The 23361-nt window shown below is 32.6% G+C and overlaps 1 protein-coding gene across 1 annotated transcript; it reads right to left on the reverse strand.

Annotated features, from left to right (window-relative positions):
* Positions 1 to 2094: 2094 nt before the first annotated feature.
* On the reverse strand, positions 2095 to 23105 carry LOC111717509 (transcriptional coactivator YAP1). The gene is made up of 11 exons (XM_023493007.1): positions 22600 to 23105; positions 22108 to 22178; positions 14365 to 14535; positions 9617 to 9733; positions 9169 to 9239; positions 7846 to 7918; positions 6444 to 6555; positions 6235 to 6239; positions 5398 to 5890; positions 4580 to 4653; positions 2095 to 4019 (listed from the first exon to the last, which is right to left on the reverse strand). Exons 1-11 carry the CDS (start codon positions 22883 to 22885, stop codon positions 3894 to 3896), a joined length of 1599 nt encoding a protein of 532 aa, XP_023348775.1. The 5' UTR covers positions 22886 to 23105; the 3' UTR covers positions 2095 to 3893.
* Between the last annotated feature and the right edge of the window lie 256 nt (positions 23106 to 23361).

Consider the following 23361-nt stretch of genomic DNA (forward strand, 5'->3'; position numbering starts at 1 on the left):
ACAGCATTCTGAGGCCGAAATTAAAGAATTTGAGCCGCGGTTTATATTTGAGACGCAGTTCAAGTAATAGTTAGTTTCACTTAAAATTGTATTAATTGTTCCAAGATTTAAGCCGGCGCTCAATTGAAACCGGTTTTTGGTGGATCTAAGACGCGGCTCAAATTTATTAAATTCGGACTCTGGTACAGATTAAGTTGAATATAATTTATCAAATTTAAAAGGGATTATCTTTATACTTTCAATTAACTCCATTTGAATGAAGAAGGCCGTGTACGATTAACAAATCATGATTGATACCTTCCGATCCGATCAATAATGCGGAAGATAACGTCGTTTTTCTCCTTGAAAAATGATTACTTTTGATATTTCCTACATTGTTCTCCTGCAGTAGAAATGCTCAATGGAACTTTTGTTATAGATAATCCACATTTAAACAGTTTTCAAAAGTATAAACATTGATATCAAAATCATACTTAATCAGAAATAGCAATTATAAGGGTACCGTTGTGAATTGTACATTGGTCGAATATGGACAATGCACATGCCACTTCCACAGCATGTTCTATTGTGTACAAGGACAGTTCACGACCAATCAGGAGACATCTGTATTCAGGGATATTTAAGGATCCTTTGAATGTGAAATGCAAAATCAATTTAAAAATAGACAATATTCATAAACGTTATGTTTTATGTTTAAAATTGGAGTATTTCTTTAAAAGTTGTAAAACTTTACCCCTGAATGCAACAATTGGCCGTGAGATGTCAGTCAAAAAACATTACATGGAACCGTAGCATGGCGTGCCGGGACACTATAGGCCTGCTCAGCCTATCCAGGTAGTGTATGAGCAGTGTGTAGTCTGTGATCACTGCAAACCAAAATGTGCACGCTCTCATGCAAAACCAGAACAGTATTTTTCCAATTAATCCTTTTACACTTATGCAAGAAATGTTTTGCCTAGATCTACAAAATGGGATACGTGAGTTGGCGAGGTGAATTCAACAAGTTAAAGCCGAGAATCTGTCTGAAAATTTGATAATTAATCTTTAGATTTGTTTAAATCTAAGTGAGATAGTATCAGCGGTCTTCATTATATATTTAGTCTTTAGAATACACATTTAGTATCAGCGGTCTACACTTATTAGTCTTTGGTCGATAATATCAGCGGTCTGTATTATATTGTCTTTGGTAAATAATATCAGCGGTCTACATTTCACAGTCTTTGGTCGATAATATCAGCGGTCTGTATTACATAGTCTTTGGTAAATATTATCAGTGGTCTACGTTAAATACAGTGAGACCCACAAAAATGTGGAAAAGAAAAAACAAGCAATTTTATTCATTTTTCATATTACTAAGCCAACAGTTTAACCAATGTCTTTTAACTATCAACAATATGGGCTTTACATGGTGTACTGTGAGGCTGAGCTTGACTATCAGGACTGCAGAATTAATTTGATTCATGATCATAGTATTTAGAATCTAATATTCTTCTCCCCATTCCACAGTTTTATGGGAACCACTGTAGGCTATGGTAGATAATGTAAGAAAGCAAAAGATAAACATCATTTTCTAATTAAAATTTATTCTCGTAAATTAAACAGTTTTGTATAGTAATCATAATAATATGAAAATGCACATAATCCAAAGGCTGCGTTTTTTAAAGAGTCGGACTTTCAAAAAGGTTCCGGAAAAACGTTTTTTTTTCAAACATAAAAACATGTTTTTGATTAAATGATTAAGCCCTGAAATCTAAATAGTTCAAGGGTTCAAATTCTATCCAACCAAATAGATTCTAGTACAATAGATGGCAACGTAGAATTTGTACACTCTCAGTACAGTTGTATTCTGTCGTCACAAGTGTCAATTCAGTTTTTGTGTCCGACAAAATCATCAATAATAGTGATAATTTTAGAATAAAGTGCTTTTCTTACAATAAAATAAGTGCAATTTTATGTGTTCTTTAGTTTCTGTTTTTACACTTTTTTTATTTAATCTTGGAAAACATGTCAACTACTGTGAGAAAAATTCGCTTTCCTTGTTATATTTGACAATTGTGACGTCGTGTATAATTGGTTAATATCTCTGTTGCCACCTATTGTACTTGATAATCTATTTGTATCCAACTACTACGCTTACAAGCATACATAAATATGGCACAAACTTTTTTATCAGCAAATTACAAAGTTGGAATTAAAACAAACATGTTAAGGAAACTAATAAAAGGCACTATTATTCATCCAAGTGGAATGGGGGGGGGGGCAGAATAAGTTCCCCCCTTCCGGCTATATTCAAATAATAATATAAAATATATATATATAATAGGACGGAACATTATAGGATAAGGCACACTAATCAGATATTTACATATGTGCATTTTTTACAAACTATTACAATATTTAGCTGCACGAGGCACTTTTTCAAAATTCAAAATAATTTTGATTTTTGTACACGGGCTGATTTTTAACCTAATTCACAATAAAATGTTGAATAAAACAGATTCATTTCACAATTCAAGGATTTGATGAGCATGGTATAAAAGTATGGTCCTGTAATACAGAAAAAATTGCAGATTTTCATGTGAAAACATTTTCGTTTACACAGGCAAGAGAAAGTTAATTATTGAGAAAAAGATTTCAATATTCAGACAAATATTTACAACACATTGTAGTAGAAAAATCACCTTTTTTCAAAAACAGAAATTTTGAAAACATGTGGAAGACATCTGCATTCTGCAAGGATGTTTGAGGGCAGATATTTCCGAAATAAAAGTTTTTTTTTGGGTGATATCTGTTCTTTTAAGGAACTTTAATTCATGATATCTGCTCTTTTAAGGGATTTTAATTCATGATATCTGCCCTTTTAAGGGATTTTAATTCATGATATCTGCCCTTTCAAGGAACTTTAATTCATGATATCTGCCCTTTTAAGGAACTTTAATTCATGATATCTGCCCTTTCAAGGAACTTTAATTCATGATATCTGCCCTTTCAAGGAACTTTAATTCATGGCTGAAAGTCGAATTGGCGAGATTTGTTTTAGTAACTATTGCCGTTAAATTATCTTTCCAAGATTTAATTGTGAACAACCATTTAACTTTTGGACGGAACCTTTTCAAAATTAAGGCTCTCGATTGTTAAAAAAACATTTGAATAAATAATCACAAGATATTGTTCTAGTTCTCAAAATTATTGCTATTTATATATGAAGGTGAATTATATTGGTGAAAACTGCGTTTTGTCAATTTTCTTCAGATTTTTTGCAACCTTTAGAAATGTCAGCAATCGAGGATTTTTCAGTTTAGTAATCATAACAATTCCTAAATTAATATGCAGTGCTACATGATATCTAAACAATGCAAAGAGATATACGAAAATATCCCAGTTTATACGTGAGCATTTCCAAGTTAACGCTATCAGGGCATATTGGACGGATTTGGTAATTTTAATTAAGGCGTCTCTGCCAACTGGTAGAAAAAAAATTCACTCATGTTAAAAAATCACCTCCACAAACCATACGCATTTAATGTTCATTTGGAGAGGGAGGAGGGGATATAGAATATATAATATCCCTTATAAGGTCAAGCACAAGTAAAAAGGTTCCTGAAATTGTTATTAGAAAGAATGAACTATTTTTACATTGCAAAAAATGCATTAGTGTGCACTGGACAACCGAAATTATTGTGTAACGTGCGTATATGATTTGACATGTGTCACTCTCCAATCTCTAGCGTGTGAAGAGTTTCACGCAGTTTGATTATTTGTCTACGAATACGCAGAGAACTGTACGCATTAAATGCGTAACGATATCTGGACTCGATTATAAAAGTTGATATTTTGTCTTTGATTTAACTTGATTGAACGATGATGATGAACATCACGTTGCTGTTGAGGTTCTAGAGCCAGGTGAGCTCGTTCTCTACGGGTGTGTTGGTGTTGAAGATGGTGTTGATAAAGTCTCTGCTCAGCTCCTCTCCGAGCTCAGGCAGGGTAGGGATCAGCTCCTCTGTATCCATCCCTTGCTAAAAACAAATATATTAAACATAGTTTGCGCTTAATCTGTTTAATTGTGGTTTTGTATTGGACTGCATGTGTAGTGTAGTGTATGCTCCAATATCTTATGTCTATTGGTTTGTATCTGTATTTCTTGGTTTGTATCGGTTTTTTGTTGGTTTGTATCTGTATTTGTTAGTTTGTACCTGTATTTGTTGGTTTGTACCTGCATTTCTTGGTTTGATCTGTATTGGTTGGTTTGTATCTGTATTTGTTAGTTTGTACCTGTATTTGTTGGTTTGTACCTGTATTTGTTGGTTTGTATCTGTATTTGTTGGTTTGTATCTGTATTTGTTGGTTTGTACCTGTATTTGTTGGATTTCATCTGTATTTGTTGGATTTCATCTGTATTTGTTGGCTTGCATCTGTATCTATTGATTTGTATCTGTTTCTATTTGTTTATCCTGTTATTGTTGTTTCTGTATTTGTTGTTTGTATCTGGTATCACTATTCTATACTTATTTTTGTATCTGTATTTGTAGGATTGTACCTGTATCTGTTTATTGGTGTGTGTATCAAAATCCTATACCTGTTGCTGTATCTGTATCTGTTGGTTTGTATCTGTAAGAGTTGTATCCAGGTCTGTATCCATATTTTCCATTCCTAAATATAGAAATATAATAAATTTCCGGCACCTTAATCTTGACCTACTACTATCCTTGACATATTCCTAATCTTGACCTACAACTATCCTTGACATACTCCTAATCTTGACCTACTACTATCCTTGACATACTCCTAATCTTGACATACTACTATCCTTGACATACTCCTAATCTTGACATACTCCTAATCTTGACATACTACTATCCTTGACATACTCCTAATCTTGACATACTCCTAATCTTGACATATTCCTAATCTTGACCTACTACAATCCTTGACATACTCCTAATCTTGACCTACTACAATCCTTGACATACATCTAATCTTGACATACTCCTAATCTTGACCTACTTATAACCTTGACATATTCCTAATCTTGACCAACTGCAGTATCATTGACATACTCTTAATCTTGACCTACTACTATTCTTGACATACATCTAATCTTGACCTACTACTATCCTTGACATACTCCTGATCTTCACCTACTTCTATCATTGAACTTCTCCTATCTCATATCCTTTAACTCTACTTCTATCCTTTACCTACTCCTTCCCTTGACCTACTCCTATCTTTTACCTACTCCTTTCCTTGACCTAGTCCTATTCTTGACCTACTCTTATCCTTGACCTACCTATTATCCCAAACCAGAATAATTCTCAATAAAATGTTGTCATATCAGATTTGTACTCTAATCTAATGGTTTGGGATAAAAAAAACAAAACGTATTGATTAACCTACCCATATCCTCACTAATTGTCCCAAATATAATGATTAACCTACCCATATCCTCACTAATTGTCCCAAATATAATGATTAACCTACCCATATCCTCACTAATTGTCCCAAATATAATGTTTAACCTACCCATATCCTCACTAATTGTCCCAAATATAATGATTAACCTACCCATATCCTCACTAATTGTCCCAAATATAATGATTAACCTACCCATATCCTCACTAATTGTCCCAAATATAATGATTAACCTACCCATATCCTCACTAATTGTCCCAAATATAATGTTTAACCTACCCATATCCTCACTAATTGTCCCAAATATAATGATTAACCTACCCATATCCTCACTAATTGTCCCAAGGTTTGGGAATGATCCCATCCCAAGACCACTATCAGCTGACTCCTGACGAATATGAGGATCTCCGTTTGTTTGCGCCAAAAAAGGGTCAAGCTTCGTTCCGCCCTCAGAGAGGGTGTGTCGCATCATCATTTCCTGAAAAATAATTATTATTATTATTGTACTATTATTAATAGAAAACATCAAAAAAAATATTTGCTAAAAACTTTAAAGTTGTGCATAACGATCATTTTATATAGGAATAGTATAATAATTATTTATGTTGTCATAATGGGTTATTATCATAATTATTATTATTATTATAAAAATTATAATTATCATTATAATAATTATCATAATTTTTATCAACTTTTTTTTTGCATATTTATAACTAGTTGTAACCATTTATTTATTATATTATTTCATACTTTTTATTTTTTAGTTCAAATAGTTTCATGAAATTAAAGAAAAATATTGGAAGAGTTTCAACTATAATGTACTAACTCTTTAAATGTTTTTAATTATAAACATTACAGTTATTTCAAGAACAGGTTGCAAATAAGAGATTTGCTTGATGTGATTTGGTGAAAAATGTGAAACAAATATTAAATTTAATGTTTAAAAACTTGAAGCGTGAAATATCTTCCGAACTAAAATGTGTTTAACTACAATTCTGCTTGTAGATGATACATTCTAATAAACTAGGGACTCTCTTGTTGTTGTCTGGTGATAAACTGGTTTAGCTCTGCTCTCTTCTGTTGCAGTACACGCCGCTCATTCTCCAACCGTCGCAGTCGAGCCTCCTGCTGCAGCTTTTGGGCCTACAGTTAAACAACACGTGAGGTTCAGATTCATTTTCTGTTTGGTTTTTAATTAGTCTGTGGCAATGTTTAGGTTTATCTTAGGATTAGTATTTTGTAGGGTTATGGCAAGGTTTAGGCTTATTTTAGGTTTAAGCCCAGGTTCTTGCCAATTTTAAAGGTTTAGGTAAATTTTCAGGTTAGTTTAAAGGGAGTGTTCGCCTTACGTCTAAAAAATTCGATGGCGATTGCTACTAATCTTACTTATATCTAGATTGCGTCCATAAGGAGAAAATTGTTAAAAAGGACTATAATACCGAAGAACGTATGCGTCCATACAAATTCAGAAAGTTGCAATATTCAGCTTGGATCGTTAAAAAATCTATTTAATTCCAAACAAATCTTTCAGAATAATCATCGATTTTTTTTCCCGATGCATTCGTATGTAGTTGATATTTCATAATATTTTTTAATTATTTCGTATACGATGTTCTTTAAACGACGACTTTCTTGTTGCTATGGTGTCGTTTGAGTCTGTCTCCCTTTAAGGTTTAGGTTCATAATTAAAGTTCCAGGTAAAGGTGTCGTTGGAGTCTGTCTCTCTTTAAGGTTTAGGTTCATTATTAAAGTTCCAGGTAAAGATAAAGGTTCAGTTTAAAATAATATTAAGGTTTAGGTTAATTCAGGTTTAGAGCAACAAGGTTAAGGTCAAGGTTCAGATATAGTAAGGTTATTCTTTTAAAGGTTTAGATCGAGAGAATTAAATGGACCGTTCACTTATTTGGAAAAATAATTAGCCTATTAGCAATTCATTGGTGTTTCTTACTTTTCAAAGAAAATGTCCAGAAAAAAATCTGAATACCAGAGGAAATGTATGCTACCTTTGCATAGACACTATTTAAACGTTTTTTTCAGAACAGTAGTAAGTAGTGAAAAGTAATACCAATGAATAGCTAATAGGCTATTTAGTTAATCCTCAAATTACCCAAATAAGTGAACAGTCCCTTTAAGTCTGAAGTTTTTTTTTATACAGTGAGAACCAGAAAACTCTAGAATATGAAGACGACTTTTAAACTCCAGTTCAATGAGCGTGCCAGTTATAATGACCCATTGTAGTTCATGACTTAAGAGAAAAACGTTTTCTTTCAAATAGATTTAGTTATTATACTTTAATGTCGTCTTCCTATTTTCGCTTTTCTGGATATCCCTGTGGGTTCAGGGTATTACGATTCAGCTCTGGTATACCACCATCGCTTAGTCAGCTATTTGGGGAGGGTCAGCTGGGGGGGGGCAATGCCAGGTCTAGGTTACCTGAGCATGTGTGGATTCTTGTCTCTGTTTTAATGGAACCTGCTGAGCATGGATTGGGATTCTGGGATCATACCTAGATATTTGGGGATTAATGCAGAATTCAGGGATTGCATCTGAATTATCACTCAAGGATTATATCTGGATAATAAGGGATCAAAACATTATGAAAGGATTATATCTGGATAATTAGGGATCAAAACATCATTCAAGGATTATATCTGGATAATAAATCAATGGTTTATTTTCAAAAAATGCTTAATTTTCAATGCTCTGTGGGAAAAATAAAAAGTTTGACAGGCAAGTTTTTTCACAAAATATTTAATATTTAAAAACCAAATTTTTATTCATTTTCCCCTGAAAAACATTTATTCAGCGAAAAAAAACATAAAAATACATTTAAAGGGGTGGAATGATTTGTCAAAAAACCATACACCCCTGATCCATATCATTAAGGATTATTTCTGGATGGTGAGGAATTAACTATTAAAGACCTCTATAGCCCTGTATTTGAGGATCAATAGCAGTAAATAAATAAGTAAATAAATATGGATCCGTGAAAAGAGATAAATTTAGAAAATGAAAAATTGATTCTTTAAATATCAGATTAATGAAGAATATTATTGTTAAGAAGTTTAAATTTGAGAATATTAACAAATAATCTCACATTAATTACAAACAACTACTTGGGGAACCAGGGCGAAAATAGAATTAAGTTTATAATAGGAACCAAACTAATTTTATTATAGAAAATCAAATTAAGAAATAGAAAAAATATGATATTAAGAATTCTTCACTGATTTCGAGTTATGAAAGTAAGACAATTTTTTTATGTAATTGCAATTGCAACACAATTGGACAATAATGAACAAATATCACGTTTTTTTTCTTTAAAGTTTATATATATGTATAAACTTTAAACTTGATATCGAGAACCCAGCTTTGTCAGAATATATAGAAAATTTTCTTCGATCTGGAAGACGACCCAAAAAATTCGATCAATTCAACTAAAAATGTTTCGTGGTTCTGACGTCCCCAAATTTTAAAATTGAAGAAAATCTTTTAAGGGTTCATGAGTTTCTAAATATATATAGTAGTAATTTTTGTTTGGGTTTCTGTTTGTCTGTTTGTTTGAATATCCGATCATAACTTATGAACCCCTTGACCAGTTTGCCTCGAATTTTTATTGTGGAATTCGGTAGAACCACGGGAAATTTCTTAACTCGGTTTAAACTTCTAAATTAAGAAAGTAGACTTTAATTAGTTTCCAGGTGAAGGTAGGTTCCCAAGCTAACTATAAAATACATGTTTAATTTAATTTCTCACCAAGTTGTTCTTTTTGTAAGATGATGAATAAAGTACATTTCTCCTTCAGGGGTAGCACTCTGCTCCCAACCCTTAACAAATTAAAATTTTATTTTTTTATTTATTACTTTTCTCACATTATTCTTATTTCTTCAAGGAGTTCAAAAGCATCGACCCTCAGGAAGATAAAATAGATAAGAAACATTTTTAATGGTAAAAAATCATATTTATAAAATGGAAATGTTTGAGTTATTTAGAATTGAGGCCGTAACTTTGGTATAGATTAGGTCTTGCTTAAGCACTAAATCTAAAATGTCTCCAAGTTTCCTCAATTATAACTTTTTAGTATCTAATTTTAATTTAACTAAATAGTTAACTCCTCGAATTCAACAGTTTTTGTCGTGAATAATGAGTTAACTCTATCCTGATCTAAAAGTTCTGGCCTGTCATGATAAAGCTGTTGATCTACCTGTGGAAGAGGTCCTAGATCTACTCCTCCTTGTCCATTAGGAACCGGAGAACTGACCGCTGAGCTACGGGGTGATGCCGTGCCATTCAGTTGATTTAACATCTGCTGCTGGATAGCCTAGACAGATAAAAAGATAGATGGATAGCCTAGCAAGATAGCTATGTATAATGTATATATGTATATAAATATATGTAGGATGCGGATAGATATAAAGACTGGTAGTATAGGTAGATAAACGCAAAGTATGCATAGACTGATGGAAAGAAAGATGAAAGGAATATTATAAACTGACAAAAACTAAAGTGTACTGCAATTTCTGGGAGGATTGTAAACACGTGCGGACTGCCCAGACTAAGCTTCGCTTAAATATCTCCCAGAAACTGCATTCACTTTAATTTATGGTAGTTTCCAATCTGAATGTACAAGGATCCCCCATATCTTCATTAACATGAAAGGGGCTCACGGAGGAAAAAATAACGCAGTTTGAGTTTGTTTACATTCCTCTCAGAAACGGAAGTACACTTTAAGCGTAAACAAAGATATGGAGGTTTCTACTTATTGGTGGATTTCTTGACACATAAATATATATATACACGATATAATGAATATGATACAGGAATTCCTGTAAGTCTTTGTCATAAACTCTGATTTTCTTATCCTATATCTTTGCAACCCAATGCTAGGGTTTATGGGAAAGACTATTTCTTTTTCATGCAAATGATGGAAAACAATTTAATAAAAGAAAGAAAGATAGATGAAAAAAAGAATGAAAGAAAAAATCTATTAATCCTTTGTGAAAATTTATTAAACCAAAATTTGATTCAGTTTTATATTACAAATTTTAACATAAAATGTTTAACATTTTTTATTACAAATTATGTGTACATAAAATTATGTTTAAATTGAACAATAAAACCTTTTTTTGCTGAATCTTTAATCGTTTTATTGCGAGGTATAAAACCCTAAACCCAGGAAAACAGAAACCCAGCCAGAGAAAAAGCTTAATTCGAATTCAGGTCAAATAAACCTTTTGTAACTATTGCAAAATGGTTGATAAGAAAATGTCATGACTTTATTTTGACAGGAAATATTCTAATTTAGACTGGATTGACGGGCAAAATCATTTAAACAGGAAAATCAGCAAATGATTTCTTGAAGAAATTATGTTTTTGCCACAAATTCTAATTATCAAATCCCTATATCTTCGGAAACTGATGGTGTAAACCTTCAAACTTAGATTAATTAATCTACGACATTAGGTCGCAAAGGTATAAGGATTTAACAATCAACCCGTCTTGTCATGTTTTAAATTAAGAATATTACTGATTCTTTTTCGATAAAAGGCAATTAATTTATTTGATAAAAACCTCTAGGAATTAGGACGCTCAAAGTAACATATTAGGACAAATTAACATACTAGGACGCTCAAACTAACATATTAGGACAAATTAACATATTAGGACGCTCAAACTGACATATAAGGACAAATAAACATATTAGGACGCTCGACCTAACATATTAGGACAAATTTAACATATTAGTACGCTCAAACTAACATATTAGGACAATTTAACATATTAGGACGCTCAAAATAACATATTAGGACAAATTTAACAATTCTATTAAACTATGTAAACTTTCAGCCTTGTCACGGCACTAGGTAATTCACTGTATTTAATTCTCATGGCAAATTAAACTTTATATTTAATAATCATGTTAAACCTAAAGTAAACATTACTTGATTAAAATCAGCCTCTCTATGTATTTAAAAGTGAGTATAATTAGTAAGTAACTAAAAATAAAACTCATGCCCCCCCCCCCTCTATACAATATAAATATCACATAGAAAAGTATAATCCTCGTGAGGGAAAATTAATCTGTGGGGGCCAGGTTTTCATAATTTTCCCCATAGCTTAGTGACAGGGGGGGGGGGGAATGAGGGATTGAGAGAATGGTCTAAATAAGTGAATTGGAGAATGAGTAAATGGGGTGAATAAGTGAATGGGTGAATTCGTGCAAGGTTGAATGGGGTGAATGAGAGGATGGGTGAATGGGTGAATGGATGAATGGGTTGGCTTCGAAAAATCTTAATAAAGGAAGAACCGACATTTTCAAGAGCTCCTTAATAGTTAGTTTGGTTTAACATGATGGTCTATTCAAACATTGTAAAAAGGGAGAGAGTATGCGTGACTCAAATTGAAAAAGATGGAAGTACCTCGCCATTTTAACTTCATGATTTAAGTACTCATGGTTGGCAATTTATGAATAGACAGAGTCAGCTAGGTTCGGCTGGTTCAACTATTGGTTCAAGTTAAGAACAGGAGATAAAGTTGAACTTGTCCTACATAGTTCAACTACATAATTCTACTAAAAAATTCCCATCTAAGGACAGAAGAAGTTTCTTTGCAAAAATGCCACAAAAAAAAGAACGGTAAGGGAAAAAAACACGAGAAGACAGAGAGAACAAATGCTAAAAAATCAGAGAGAAAAAAGAGGAAGAAAAAAGAGGAAGAGAAAAGAGAAAAGAGTAAGAGAAAAGAGGAAGAGTAAAGAAAAGAGAGGAAGAGAAAAGAGAAAAGAGGAAGAGAAAAGAAGAAGAGAAAAGAGGGAGAGAAAAGAGAAAGAGAAAAGAGGAAGAAAAAAGAGGATGAGAAAAAAGAAAGAGAAAAGAGGAAGAGAAAAAAGAAAGAGAAAATAGGAAGAGAAAAGAGGAAGAGAAAAGAGGAAGAGAAAAGAGGAAGAGAAAAGAGGAAGAGAAAAGAGGAAGAAAAAAGAGGAAGAGAAAAGAGGAAGAGAAAAGAGGAAGAGAAAAGAGGAAGAGAAAAAAGAAAGAGAACAGAGGAAGAGAAAAGATTAAGAGAAAAGAGAAAGAGAAAAGAGGAAGAGAAAAGAGGAAGAGAAAAGAGAAAAGAGGAAGAGAAAAGAGGAAGAGAAAAGAGAAAAGAGGAAAAGAAAAGAGGAAGAGAAAAGAGGAATGCATGAGAAGAGAGAATGCGGAAGAAAACAGAATTAAATAAAAAGTGAAAATTAAAGATAAGAATGGAGGAGAGCTGCAGAAAAGATTAAGAGTAGCAGAGAATATGTACATTACACTTTAATGAATGATTTATCGTAAAATATTAGTTTTGCTTCTCGGACGTAATAAAAAACAGGGGAGGGGGGGGGGTGGCTAATCAAGTCTAGAGTTTGCGGTATCAAACCCTGTAATAAAGCACCTGGGCTATAAAAGTCTAAATTAAATTAAAAAGCCATAAATCATTTGTGATAGCAGTGTATACACAACGGAATAATAATTTACTCAAGGAGCCCTTCAATAAACTGATAACAATAAACAAGGCCGATTTAATAAATTTCTTTATTAAACCGGAGCTTGTCAACGATAAGGCCTATAAATACGTCACTCAATTTTCAATTTTCATCAATATTTTTGGCCATTTTTAACCTTAAATGTGTCATTTTTGAATTTACTAATATGAATTGAACTCGGTATTCATTTCTTGAACAATTTTCCTAATTTTGCCCGAACAGTTTTAGTATTTATCCAGCTATTACGACATGAACTAAAGTGCAAAGGTTTTGTTGATTCTAGTGGAAAACTGTGCAAATTGGGGAAAAAAAGAAGTAAGGAAATTTTTAGAATGAATCGGTCAAGGAGAAAGAGGGGGGGGAGGCATATAATAGTCTTATTAAAGGGACTGACGGGCAATGTATGTAGGTTGAACTGAGTATGCAGTATTGTGGACAAGTTTTTTGGATTCATTTGAGATATATAAACGTTTCCAGGATGTATAATTAATTAATTTGAGTGCAGAGTCGACGTTAAAAAATCATGAACTTCAAAATCGGTTTTAAAAAAATTAATTAATCCTATTCCTGCTTTTTTTAACAAAACTCAAACAGTATTGAATAAGATTACTTATTTTCGATGATAAGAGTTAATTTTTATTTTCTCAATCTGTTCCTAAACAACTAATGTGTTTGCTGTACATATATATATGTAAATATACGTCCTAGAAACGTTTTGTATATCTCAAATAAATCCTAAAAGATTTGTCTACAATAATACATATTCAGTTCAACCACCATGCATTGCCGGTCACTCCCTTTAAAAGGAAGCAATGAAGCCCACAAACAATGGTGAGCATTCTTATGTTGAGTGTTTTTCTCCTTATGCTTCCTGGACACCAGGAGCTGCATGTTTCCTTGAAACCAAGACCTGTAGGTTTCCTGGAAACCCAAAAAAGCAGGTTTCCTGGACACCATGAGCCACAAGTTTTCTGGAGAGCAGGAACTGCATGTTTCCTTGAAACCAGGAGCTTCATGTTTCCTGGAAACCAAGAGCTGTAGGTTTCTTGGAAACCCAAAAAAGCTGCACATAGATCAAATCAAATCAAATCAAATCAAATATTTATTGCACGAAGATTAGTTTTTATACAATATAAATATCACATAGAAAAGTATAATCCTCGTGAGGGAAAATTAATCTGAGGGGGCCAGGTTTTCATAATTTTCCCCATAGCTTAATTACACTTTTTGTTTATGTTTAACCAACTGTGTTAATTTAAACATTTTTTATCATTATATTTACCACGCAGTACAGTGTGTCTCAAATTCAACATCCCCCCTTGAATATAATATAATACAAGGTTTAGATGGAACACTTTTAAATTTCTGAGGCTTCTTCAAATATTAAATTTCATATGAAGATGATGTTATTTTACAGATATTTTAATAAATAAGTAGTTTACCTTTCTAGGGTCTTCCCATTGTGTACTCTTTGTAATATGATTCATGAAATAAATTTGTCCGTTGGGTGCCTTGGCCATCTCCCAGCCAGGGGGCAGAGGTCCTAGATCATCTCCTCCTCCTCCTACATCGTAGCTCTGCTGTCGGAGATGATGGTTCTGTAGAGCATGATTCTAAATAAAGTTTCTATTTATTTATTAATTGTTAAACTATCTCTCTCTTCTTTTTTTTGCGTTCTTATTTGATTTTTTTTCTGTTTTTTTTTGGTTCCATTTTCGTTTTATTTCCGTTCTTCTTTCTTTTTCATGATTTTCCGATTTTTTCATCTTTTCCTACTTTCCTGTTTCTTTACTATACTAATTACTTTATTGATTTTTTCTATATCCTATTTAGTATTCATTTCGGGTTTTACATTCATACGAAGCTTTAAATTTTTTTAAAAGAATTTTTCCTGAAATTTGATTCAATTAAATAAATAAAATTGTTTGCAGTGTGAGATAAAATAATTGTTGTTTTAATAATTAATAACTTTTGCACGGTTTGGTAAATTCATCAAAAAATTACATTTGATCTGAAGAGTGAAGATTAAAAAACATTTCAAATTTGATGGTAAAACAAATGTTTTCATTTGTGTTGTAGATTTATTGCTACAATGGATTTTAATAATATTTGTTAAAAATATTTGAGTCTAGAATGCAAATTATCCAAGTTTAAGGTTTAATTTCAAAATTTTGAATTTAAACATCTCAAGTTAAATGTATAAAGTTTTAAAATTGGTTTAACCATTTCTTCTTCACAAATATAACTAGATAGCTAGACACTAAAAATAAAATATGCTATTTCTATCTTATTCAGCTATTATCTTTCATTCATGGTAGTTTCTAGTAAACTTAAACATTTAAGATTACATTTATACAGGACATTGTTTAATTTGTGATTTGTCTGAAACTATACAGGGTTCTTAAAAGTATTTTGTTGGACGTAATTCCAATATGATGTGGGTCACCCTGTATTCATGTGTTTAAAAACGTGTGATCAAAACTACATTTTTAGTCGATATGATCATCATCATATTTAAAACTGCAGATCTCACACATATCAGGACATTACACCTAAAGTACGAAAAGGAAAATGTACCCAAATATTAAAAAAGTAAAAGAATAAAAAATTTAACTCATAATAATTAATTTATAATCTTGACACCTCTTAATTCATTTGGACTCTTAAAGACTCAATTATGTTACAGAAAAGATAACTAATTTTTTTTTTACTTGTAAATACATCAAAAACCTAATTATATATCCAAATATAAAAAAGGTAAAAAAAATCAAAAACAATTGAACAATAATATTTCATTTATAATCTTGACTCTTTTTGTTGAATTGGACTCCAACAGCTCAATTATGTTTAAGAAAAAGATAATTCACAATCGCATTATCTAAAAAAACTTCTAAAATTAAGAATCAATCAAAAAATTAATACTTTGTCTTTTATCTATTTCTAATTCGCAATTGTCAAGTGTTAAATCAAAAGACTGATAAGAAATGATTTATATCTCGTGATAATTTCCAACTACCAACCTCGTTAATTCTCTTTTTCCTATTGTAAAAGTTTGAAGAGTTAATTNGGTACGCAGTTTACCAAATTTATTAAAAATAAATTAGTTTTATTAATGCCATTAATTTTAGATCCTAACAGTTTATGGAAATGGGTAAAAACTAATATTTAAAACCTGCATAAGTCTATTCAAAAAATGTTAATAAACCATCAAAGAAACAAAACATAATTTTTACCCGAACTATAATATGTATATGAAAAAAGTGAACTGTAAACTTGTACATGCCAAATATTAAGTGTACGATATAACATGTACATTGTACATGTAAAATGAAAAGTAGAGCAAATACTTTTGTATAATTACAAAAGTATTTAGGTTTAAAACTAGCCTTGAGCAAAAAATCTCGTTTTCCAGCAGTAATTATGTTTAGCACTGTCTTGCTTTGCACACATCAAAATTGCAACATAAGATTTTTTTGAATTCTAACTGAGCTTGAATCAAACTCCATTTCTGGAAAAATCAGTAAAATATAAGAAAAAATCATTAAATCTTGAAAAAAGGTTATAATACGCTAGTCCGGATCCATTAATCACAAAACGGAGCTGTGGGATCCTTAAAGAAAAAAACTAGATCTGTTTAATTTCAAGAATATACTATTCTCTACTTTATTGCATTCACTTGCATTGCTAAAATAAATGCCTTTATTGATTTATACTTTCTTTATGTGCCTTTACATGGTTAAACTTTGAATCCAGGGATGTATTACTTTCATTAAAATTATTCCACCCCCCCCCTTTTAAATTTGGTTTCCCTCCTGGAAGTTTTTTTGCGGAGCGCCATAATTCTTCAATGAATTTTATAGTCTTTAAAATGGGGGTAATTCTTAAGAATATACACCCTGTAATTGAATCAACAAAATGTTGCTAATACTAAACTGTTCAAGTATCTGGCCGTCTATTTTGGTTCGTAACATAAACCTACCCAAAGCATTACGAAATTTCGATTGTTGGGAGTATCCAACAAATTTTGATATCTTAAATTCTCCGTTCGTAGTTTTAAATGAGCTTACAAAAACGGAATGAAGACTTATTTTTAAATAACCTTCCTTTTGCAGAGTAGCATGTCCGATTTTTAACAGAACCCCTAAAAGCTTAGTGTGATCAAGTATTAAAAATATCCAAGTTTTTGTCTTTAAAAACGGATTATTTTCAATTGTAGTTTCTTTACAATAGTGAATTGCGCACTTCCATTTTACTAGTGCTTAGGATCCGTTTAATTTTGATGCGAATCCGGATCCTGGATCCGCATTGGAAGAAAATGAATCCGGATCCAAATTCGGATCCGGATCCAGGTTATTTCAGGTTATTTTCAAGATTTACTGATTTTTTTTAACAAAAAATAATTTTCAATTTTTTTGTTTTATTTTTTCGCTTATTTAAACCTTAAGAACCATTTTTATTTTTATAATCTCTTTTTTTCAAAAGTTCAGAGTTGGGTTTTAGGAGTAAAAAAGTTTTTTTTGCCGTTTTTGGTTGATATTTTACCCCTTGGATCCGGATATCTGCATATTTTTGCGGATCCGGATCCAGGAAGCCAAAATCTTGCGGATCCAACAGATCCGGATCCGGATCCTAAGCACTGCATATTACACTTTCCAATGTTATCTTCCACATTATTGATCAGATGATCGGTTTAAGGGTATCCTTGTTAATATGACAGTCCCTGGAGGGTCAGTTGAAATTACGCCTATAGTCAGGGGCGTACGAGGGGGGGGGGCCGGGCCCCCCCGCCCCCCTCTATGCGTGCCCCCCCTGAGAGGCTGAGAGGGGGCACCCATGAGGGAGGCTCTTTTAATATTACATCTGCTTGCATTTCCCTTCCTCAGGCCAGGCACAGTGGCGTACCTAGGGGGCAGTAGTCCTGTTGCCCCCCCCTGGGAGTTCCAGGCGGGGCACTGCCCCCCCTGGAAAATACAAAATTAAAAGGAAACTACGTTTAAAAAGTAACACCTGACAATGACAAAGACTAAGGATTTGTCTGAATTCATTGACAACACAAGGAGAGAAAAGTTTTGGCCTTCTAAAGAGAATACTTCATTACACAAGATGTACTATGACGGAGAGCAGACTTAACGATCTTGCACTTATAGCTTTACACCCTATAAGGCTGTCTGAGCTCTCTACTGAAAAAAATCATTGAAATGTTTGTGCAATCAAATCCCAGAAAATTGTAGCTTAAAAGAGATGGTGAATATGAAGATAGTGTAAATTCTATCTAAAAATTTCAGAAGAAATTTCGTTTATTAGTAAAAATATAATTTTTAATGATTTATGGTATTTTTATGGTGAACAAAACAAGTCCAGGTGGGAGGGGGGCAAAAAAAATAAAAAAGGTATCAATATTTTTTCAAAAAAGGGGTTTTTAAGGGGCGGGCATACTGTTGCCAAGGGGGGGGACCCCAAAAAATTTTTTGCGTTGCGCGCTTACGCGCGCAAATTGTGCCCCCCCCCTAAACAAAAGCCCTTGTACGCCCCTACCTATAGTCCTTTAAGTTTGAACATACAAAAAAAAATAAGAAAGATTTAAAGAAAGGATAAAAATGAAATAAAAATACAGTTCATTAATAATGGTATTATACTAAAACAAACAACAATTATTCTGCAATAAATAAGTTGTTAAAAATCAAGTTGACACTTCCATTTGTACTAATAAGGGGGGTATGTGTCACAAGTGTCAATCTTCTGAATCAAGAAAAGTTGAAAAAGTTAGTTAAAGGTGGACCGGTCTTTGCAGCCATATCATAAATCCTTGGGCGAGGGTTTTTATACCTCTTTAAACTGAAATTAGGTCGTAAATTTGGGTCCTTTTAGTATATCTTCAAAGGTTACAGACCCCCCCCCCCCTCCCTTCTCTTATAATATATAAAGGGTCGGTTCATGGCTCCAGCAAGGGTCCCCGAGAAAACAAAAATTTAATTTTACTCCTTAAGTTGATAGTTTACAAGATGGAAAAAAACTTAAAAGAAGGGAAAATAATTATTATTGTAAGGAGTAGACAAATACCGATGGTTAATCTAAAAAATATTTACAAATCCACTAAACCCAGCAGGCCTCCTCCCCCCTCCCTTCCCATGGTCAAGCATGCCCCCCCTTCTGTTAACCGGTTAAGCCGACCATCCCCCCCTTGTGCCAAGCTTTGAGATTTCTTATCGTATTACAACAATACCCAAATAATGAGACCCAGGGTTAAATATTTTCAAACGTTATAACTTAAAAAATATATTTGTTTAAATTAGATTTTAAAAACTTTATTCATGAGTTTATTTATCACGTGAATAAAAATTGTAGAAAAAAATAATGAAGTAAGATCAAAAATGTGCTTTTTTTGTTTTCTTTCTTTTTTTGTAACATGTTTTGTAACATGCTCTATCGTTAATTGCCGGAGGGTTCGTTAGGAAATTTATCATGGGAAAATCAGTTCTTCAAAATTGTAGCAAAACAATTTCTTAAAACACGATACGTTATCTTGTATGTAATGGATGTAAAAACGTAAATATTTAAAACTCAAAAAGAAGCAAAGGCAATTTTTTAATTTTTTCTTGTGGTGAAGTGTTCTTGTAAAAAATTTGAATTGTTTAACTCAATAAAACTTTTTAAAAATTCTTTCTAAAAATTAAAATAAAAAGATTTAGAAAATGTGCATCATAAGTATTTGAATTTTACAAAACTAATTTAAGCTATTATGTCCACCCCTTTTTTAAAGTTACAAAAAAATATTTTGATATTATATTACAAATAAAAAAATATCAAAATATTTCTGAAGCTCTTAAAAATCGAAAAAAAAAGAATAAATATGATTTAAAAGAACTGTATTTTTATTCTATAAATAAACATTAACCTTGATACAGATCTAAAAGTCTGATACAAGTACTATTTGAAAATATAAACTCTGCATTGCATTAAGATTCAAGATTCAAGGTAGATACGACTGAAAGATGCAAAAAAAATTGCTTTTAAGACAAAACAAAAAACATCACACTTAGCAAAACAGTACAGTGTACTGCAACAAATTAATATATCAAGTTAAGATGTATTATTGTCTCAATATACGTTAAAAATTTTTGTTGATAGACATGGGTTGAAATAAACCAAACGATTAGAAAAGGACATAAATCTTATAAAACCAAACCTTTATTTGAATGAATGATTAAATTACAGATATAAAGGTTTAATGTGGTAATAAAATGTCCTGAATTGACCGTGTATCCTTCATATTGGGAAAACTGTCGTTCAAGATTTTTAATCACCTGAATTCATTCATTTCTCAGAAAACATTAGATCGCGCGGGCAGAAATGGAAAAGGGGGTTTGCAAAAAGATAGGGTTGCAAATATTTTAAAATGCAAAAGGAATAAGAAACTAAATATCAAAAAAAAAATTAAAAAAGATATGATGGGGATGGGGGTATTTTTCCCTTATGATTCATTTGAGAAAAATACTTAAATTATAATTTTGAAAATATCCATGAATTCTTAGAACCCAATTCTGACTTATGTCTAAAACCTCAGTTAACCCCTCTCATAAAACCGTTCACTAACACGCGTACATTAATTTTTTCACGGCAACTGTTTGAAGAGATTTCTTATTGTTTTAAAGGGACTGTAAGCGTAATTTCAAGTAACCATCCATGCACAGATAATCTCATTTTTTTGGACTCAGTAAGTGTTTAAATCATAATTTCTCCATTGCATCTTAAAAAGCAAGAAATGCACAAGTCACTTTACAAAATAAACATAAAAAGTTAAAGAAACAAAAACATTGATATCTAACCATATTTGATCAGACAAAGCTTATAAGGGTACCGGTGTAAATCGGGCATTGCCATCTTTGCATGTAGGGTCACTTGAAATTACGCTAGAACATTGTCAGTGGAGTATTTTTTATAAAAACCATAAAAAAGCAATTGTGAGTAAACTTATAGTCTGGTATTGTACGGTTGCAATCGAGTCTGGAAATTTAAAAATCATTTAGATAAATTAATGATCAAGCTCTGATTTTCTAAATCCATTAATTATTTCTATTGTTTTCCTTCACATTCTATTTCTTAACCTAATTACCTTATTCTAGAATCAGTTCTAGAATCTCAGAAAAGTCCTAGAATATTAGAAAAGTCCTAGAATCTAAGAAAAGTCCTAGAATCTAAGAAAAGTCCTAGAATCTAAAAAAAGTCCTAGAATCTAAGAAAAGTTCTAGAATCTAAGAAAAGTCCTAGATTCTAAGAAAAGTCCTAGAGTCTAAAAACGTCTTAGAATCTAAAAACGTCCTGGAATCTAAGAAAAGTCTTAGAATCTAAGAAAAGTCCTAGAATCTAAGAAAAGCCCTAGAATCTAAGAAAAGTCCTAGAATCTAAGAAAAGTCCTAGATTCTAAGAAAAGTCCTAGAATCTAAAAACGTCTTAGAATCTAAAAAAGTCCTAGAATCTTAGAAAAGTCCTAGAATCTAAAAAAGTCTTTGAATCTAAAAAAACGTCCTAGAATCTAAGAAAAGTTCTAGAATCTAAAAAAAGTTCTAGAATCTAAGAAAAGTCTTAGAATCTAAGAAAAGTCCTAGAATCTAAGATAAGTCCTAGAATCTAAGAAAAGTCCTAAAATCTAAGAAAAAGCTTTAACAATCAGAAGTCCTACGACTTAACAAAACTCCTTATACCTTAAGTCCAAACAACAACATTTCTAAGCCCTAAGACAAATGTCTTTAGTCCTAAGTCCTACGACCTAAATCATTAGTCCTTAGATCTAAGATCACAGTCCTAAGTCGTAAGACCTGAGCCCACCCTGAACTAACTAGAGAGAGAAGCATTCGGTTTCTTTTATTGTGTTTTCGAATATAACTCAAGAGGCTTAAGACTTACAGATTAGTTTGTTTAATACTTTTTCATCAAAATGTATATGCCAACAAAAAAAATATTTAAAATAAAAGACTATAAAATTATTTAAAAGGGGTCAAATTTTGATCGAAAGTCACAGTTTTCTGAAATATTGACAGAACCGTTAAATCCACGTGAGCCCTAAGTTCTAAGTCCTGACCTATGTCCTTCGTCCTAGGTACTGAGCCCAAAGTACTAAGTCCTACCATACAACATAAGTCCTACGACCTTAGTCCTAAGTCCTCATTGCTTGGTCCTGCAGGTACCTGATGCTGAAGAGAGACTGCCAAGGTTTGCCCAAGGTTTGCTGGACATGAGTTTGCTCTACTATGATGACCTGCAGACAGTCAGGTTCATTTATCAATCAATCAACCAATCAATCAATTAACCAATCAATCAATCACTCAATTAATCCATCAATTCATCAACCAACCAATTAATAATACATCTTTAAATATAAAATTTAACCCATTAGTACAACTGTTTCAAGAAGTTATAAAAAAATGAATAGCACATTTAAAAAGTAACCGGTTTTAAGAAGATGTAAAAACTTTGAATGGAAATGAAAATGAAATTTAAAACAACTCTGTTTACTTAATCATAAGTGCATTATGCTTTATAAAGATAATAGCTCCGAAGAAGTTTTAGGTTTGGATTATAAATTAAACTATGTATCATAAACAATTTAGGGACAATGCAGGATAAAACACGATTAAGGTTTAAGAAATGTCTTTAAGAATTTCTAAATGAAGCCTTTCCTACAGGAGGTTGTGGAGATGCTACTGGATCAGGGGAAAATGGTCCACAGGAGTTATCCAAGGAGTTTTCACGACTATGTACACTAGGAGATTTAGAGCCTAGAACAGGGGGTTGCCAAAACGACGGCGGAAAGTTTCGCATCCGCATGGGAACTTGCAACGGCCTCTGACCCCCCTTTAAGGGTATATCAAATAGCGCCTGCAGCTCTGAATCTGAATCCTCTCTAATATGTATTGAAACCTGTTTAGAGTTTGTTTCTTTTTCAGGTCCGACTGACGCAGCCATGGTAAAAGTTTATTTAAATATCCAACACTTAAAACACTGGGTTCAATTTGTCCCTGTTCAACACTTATATTTATATAACTGATTTGATGTTTTGGTTGAAATTATTAGAGGGACGGTTTAGGGAGGAGCAGAAGGAGCTGGGACGGGTTTAGTTCATGTTTCAGGTTTAAACTGAGTTTAGTTCAGGACGGGCTGGATGGGGGCAGGAGGGGGGGGGGCGCTCAGGTAGAGAAGAGAAGTTTCAACCTTCAGTTCCAGACATCGGCCTGGCCTGAATACTGGGCCTGGGGCGCTTCAAGACGGTACGAGCCAAGGGCAGGGTGAGGGGGGAGAGGGTAATACAGGCATAGAAAGGGAATCAAAAGGTCGGTCTGGGCCAAGAACAGTTAGTGCTACCCAAGGGGAAATCATGGCGGACCGCGCCACCACTAGTGAATATTGGGGGGGGGGGGAGGGTTGACACCTGAAGCATATAG

The sequence above is a fragment of the Eurytemora carolleeae genome, unplaced genomic scaffold (assembly GCF_000591075.1).
Source record: "Eurytemora carolleeae unplaced genomic scaffold, Eaff_2.0 scaffold177, whole genome shotgun sequence".
Taxonomy (NCBI): Eukaryota; Metazoa; Arthropoda; class Copepoda; order Calanoida; family Temoridae; genus Eurytemora; species Eurytemora carolleeae.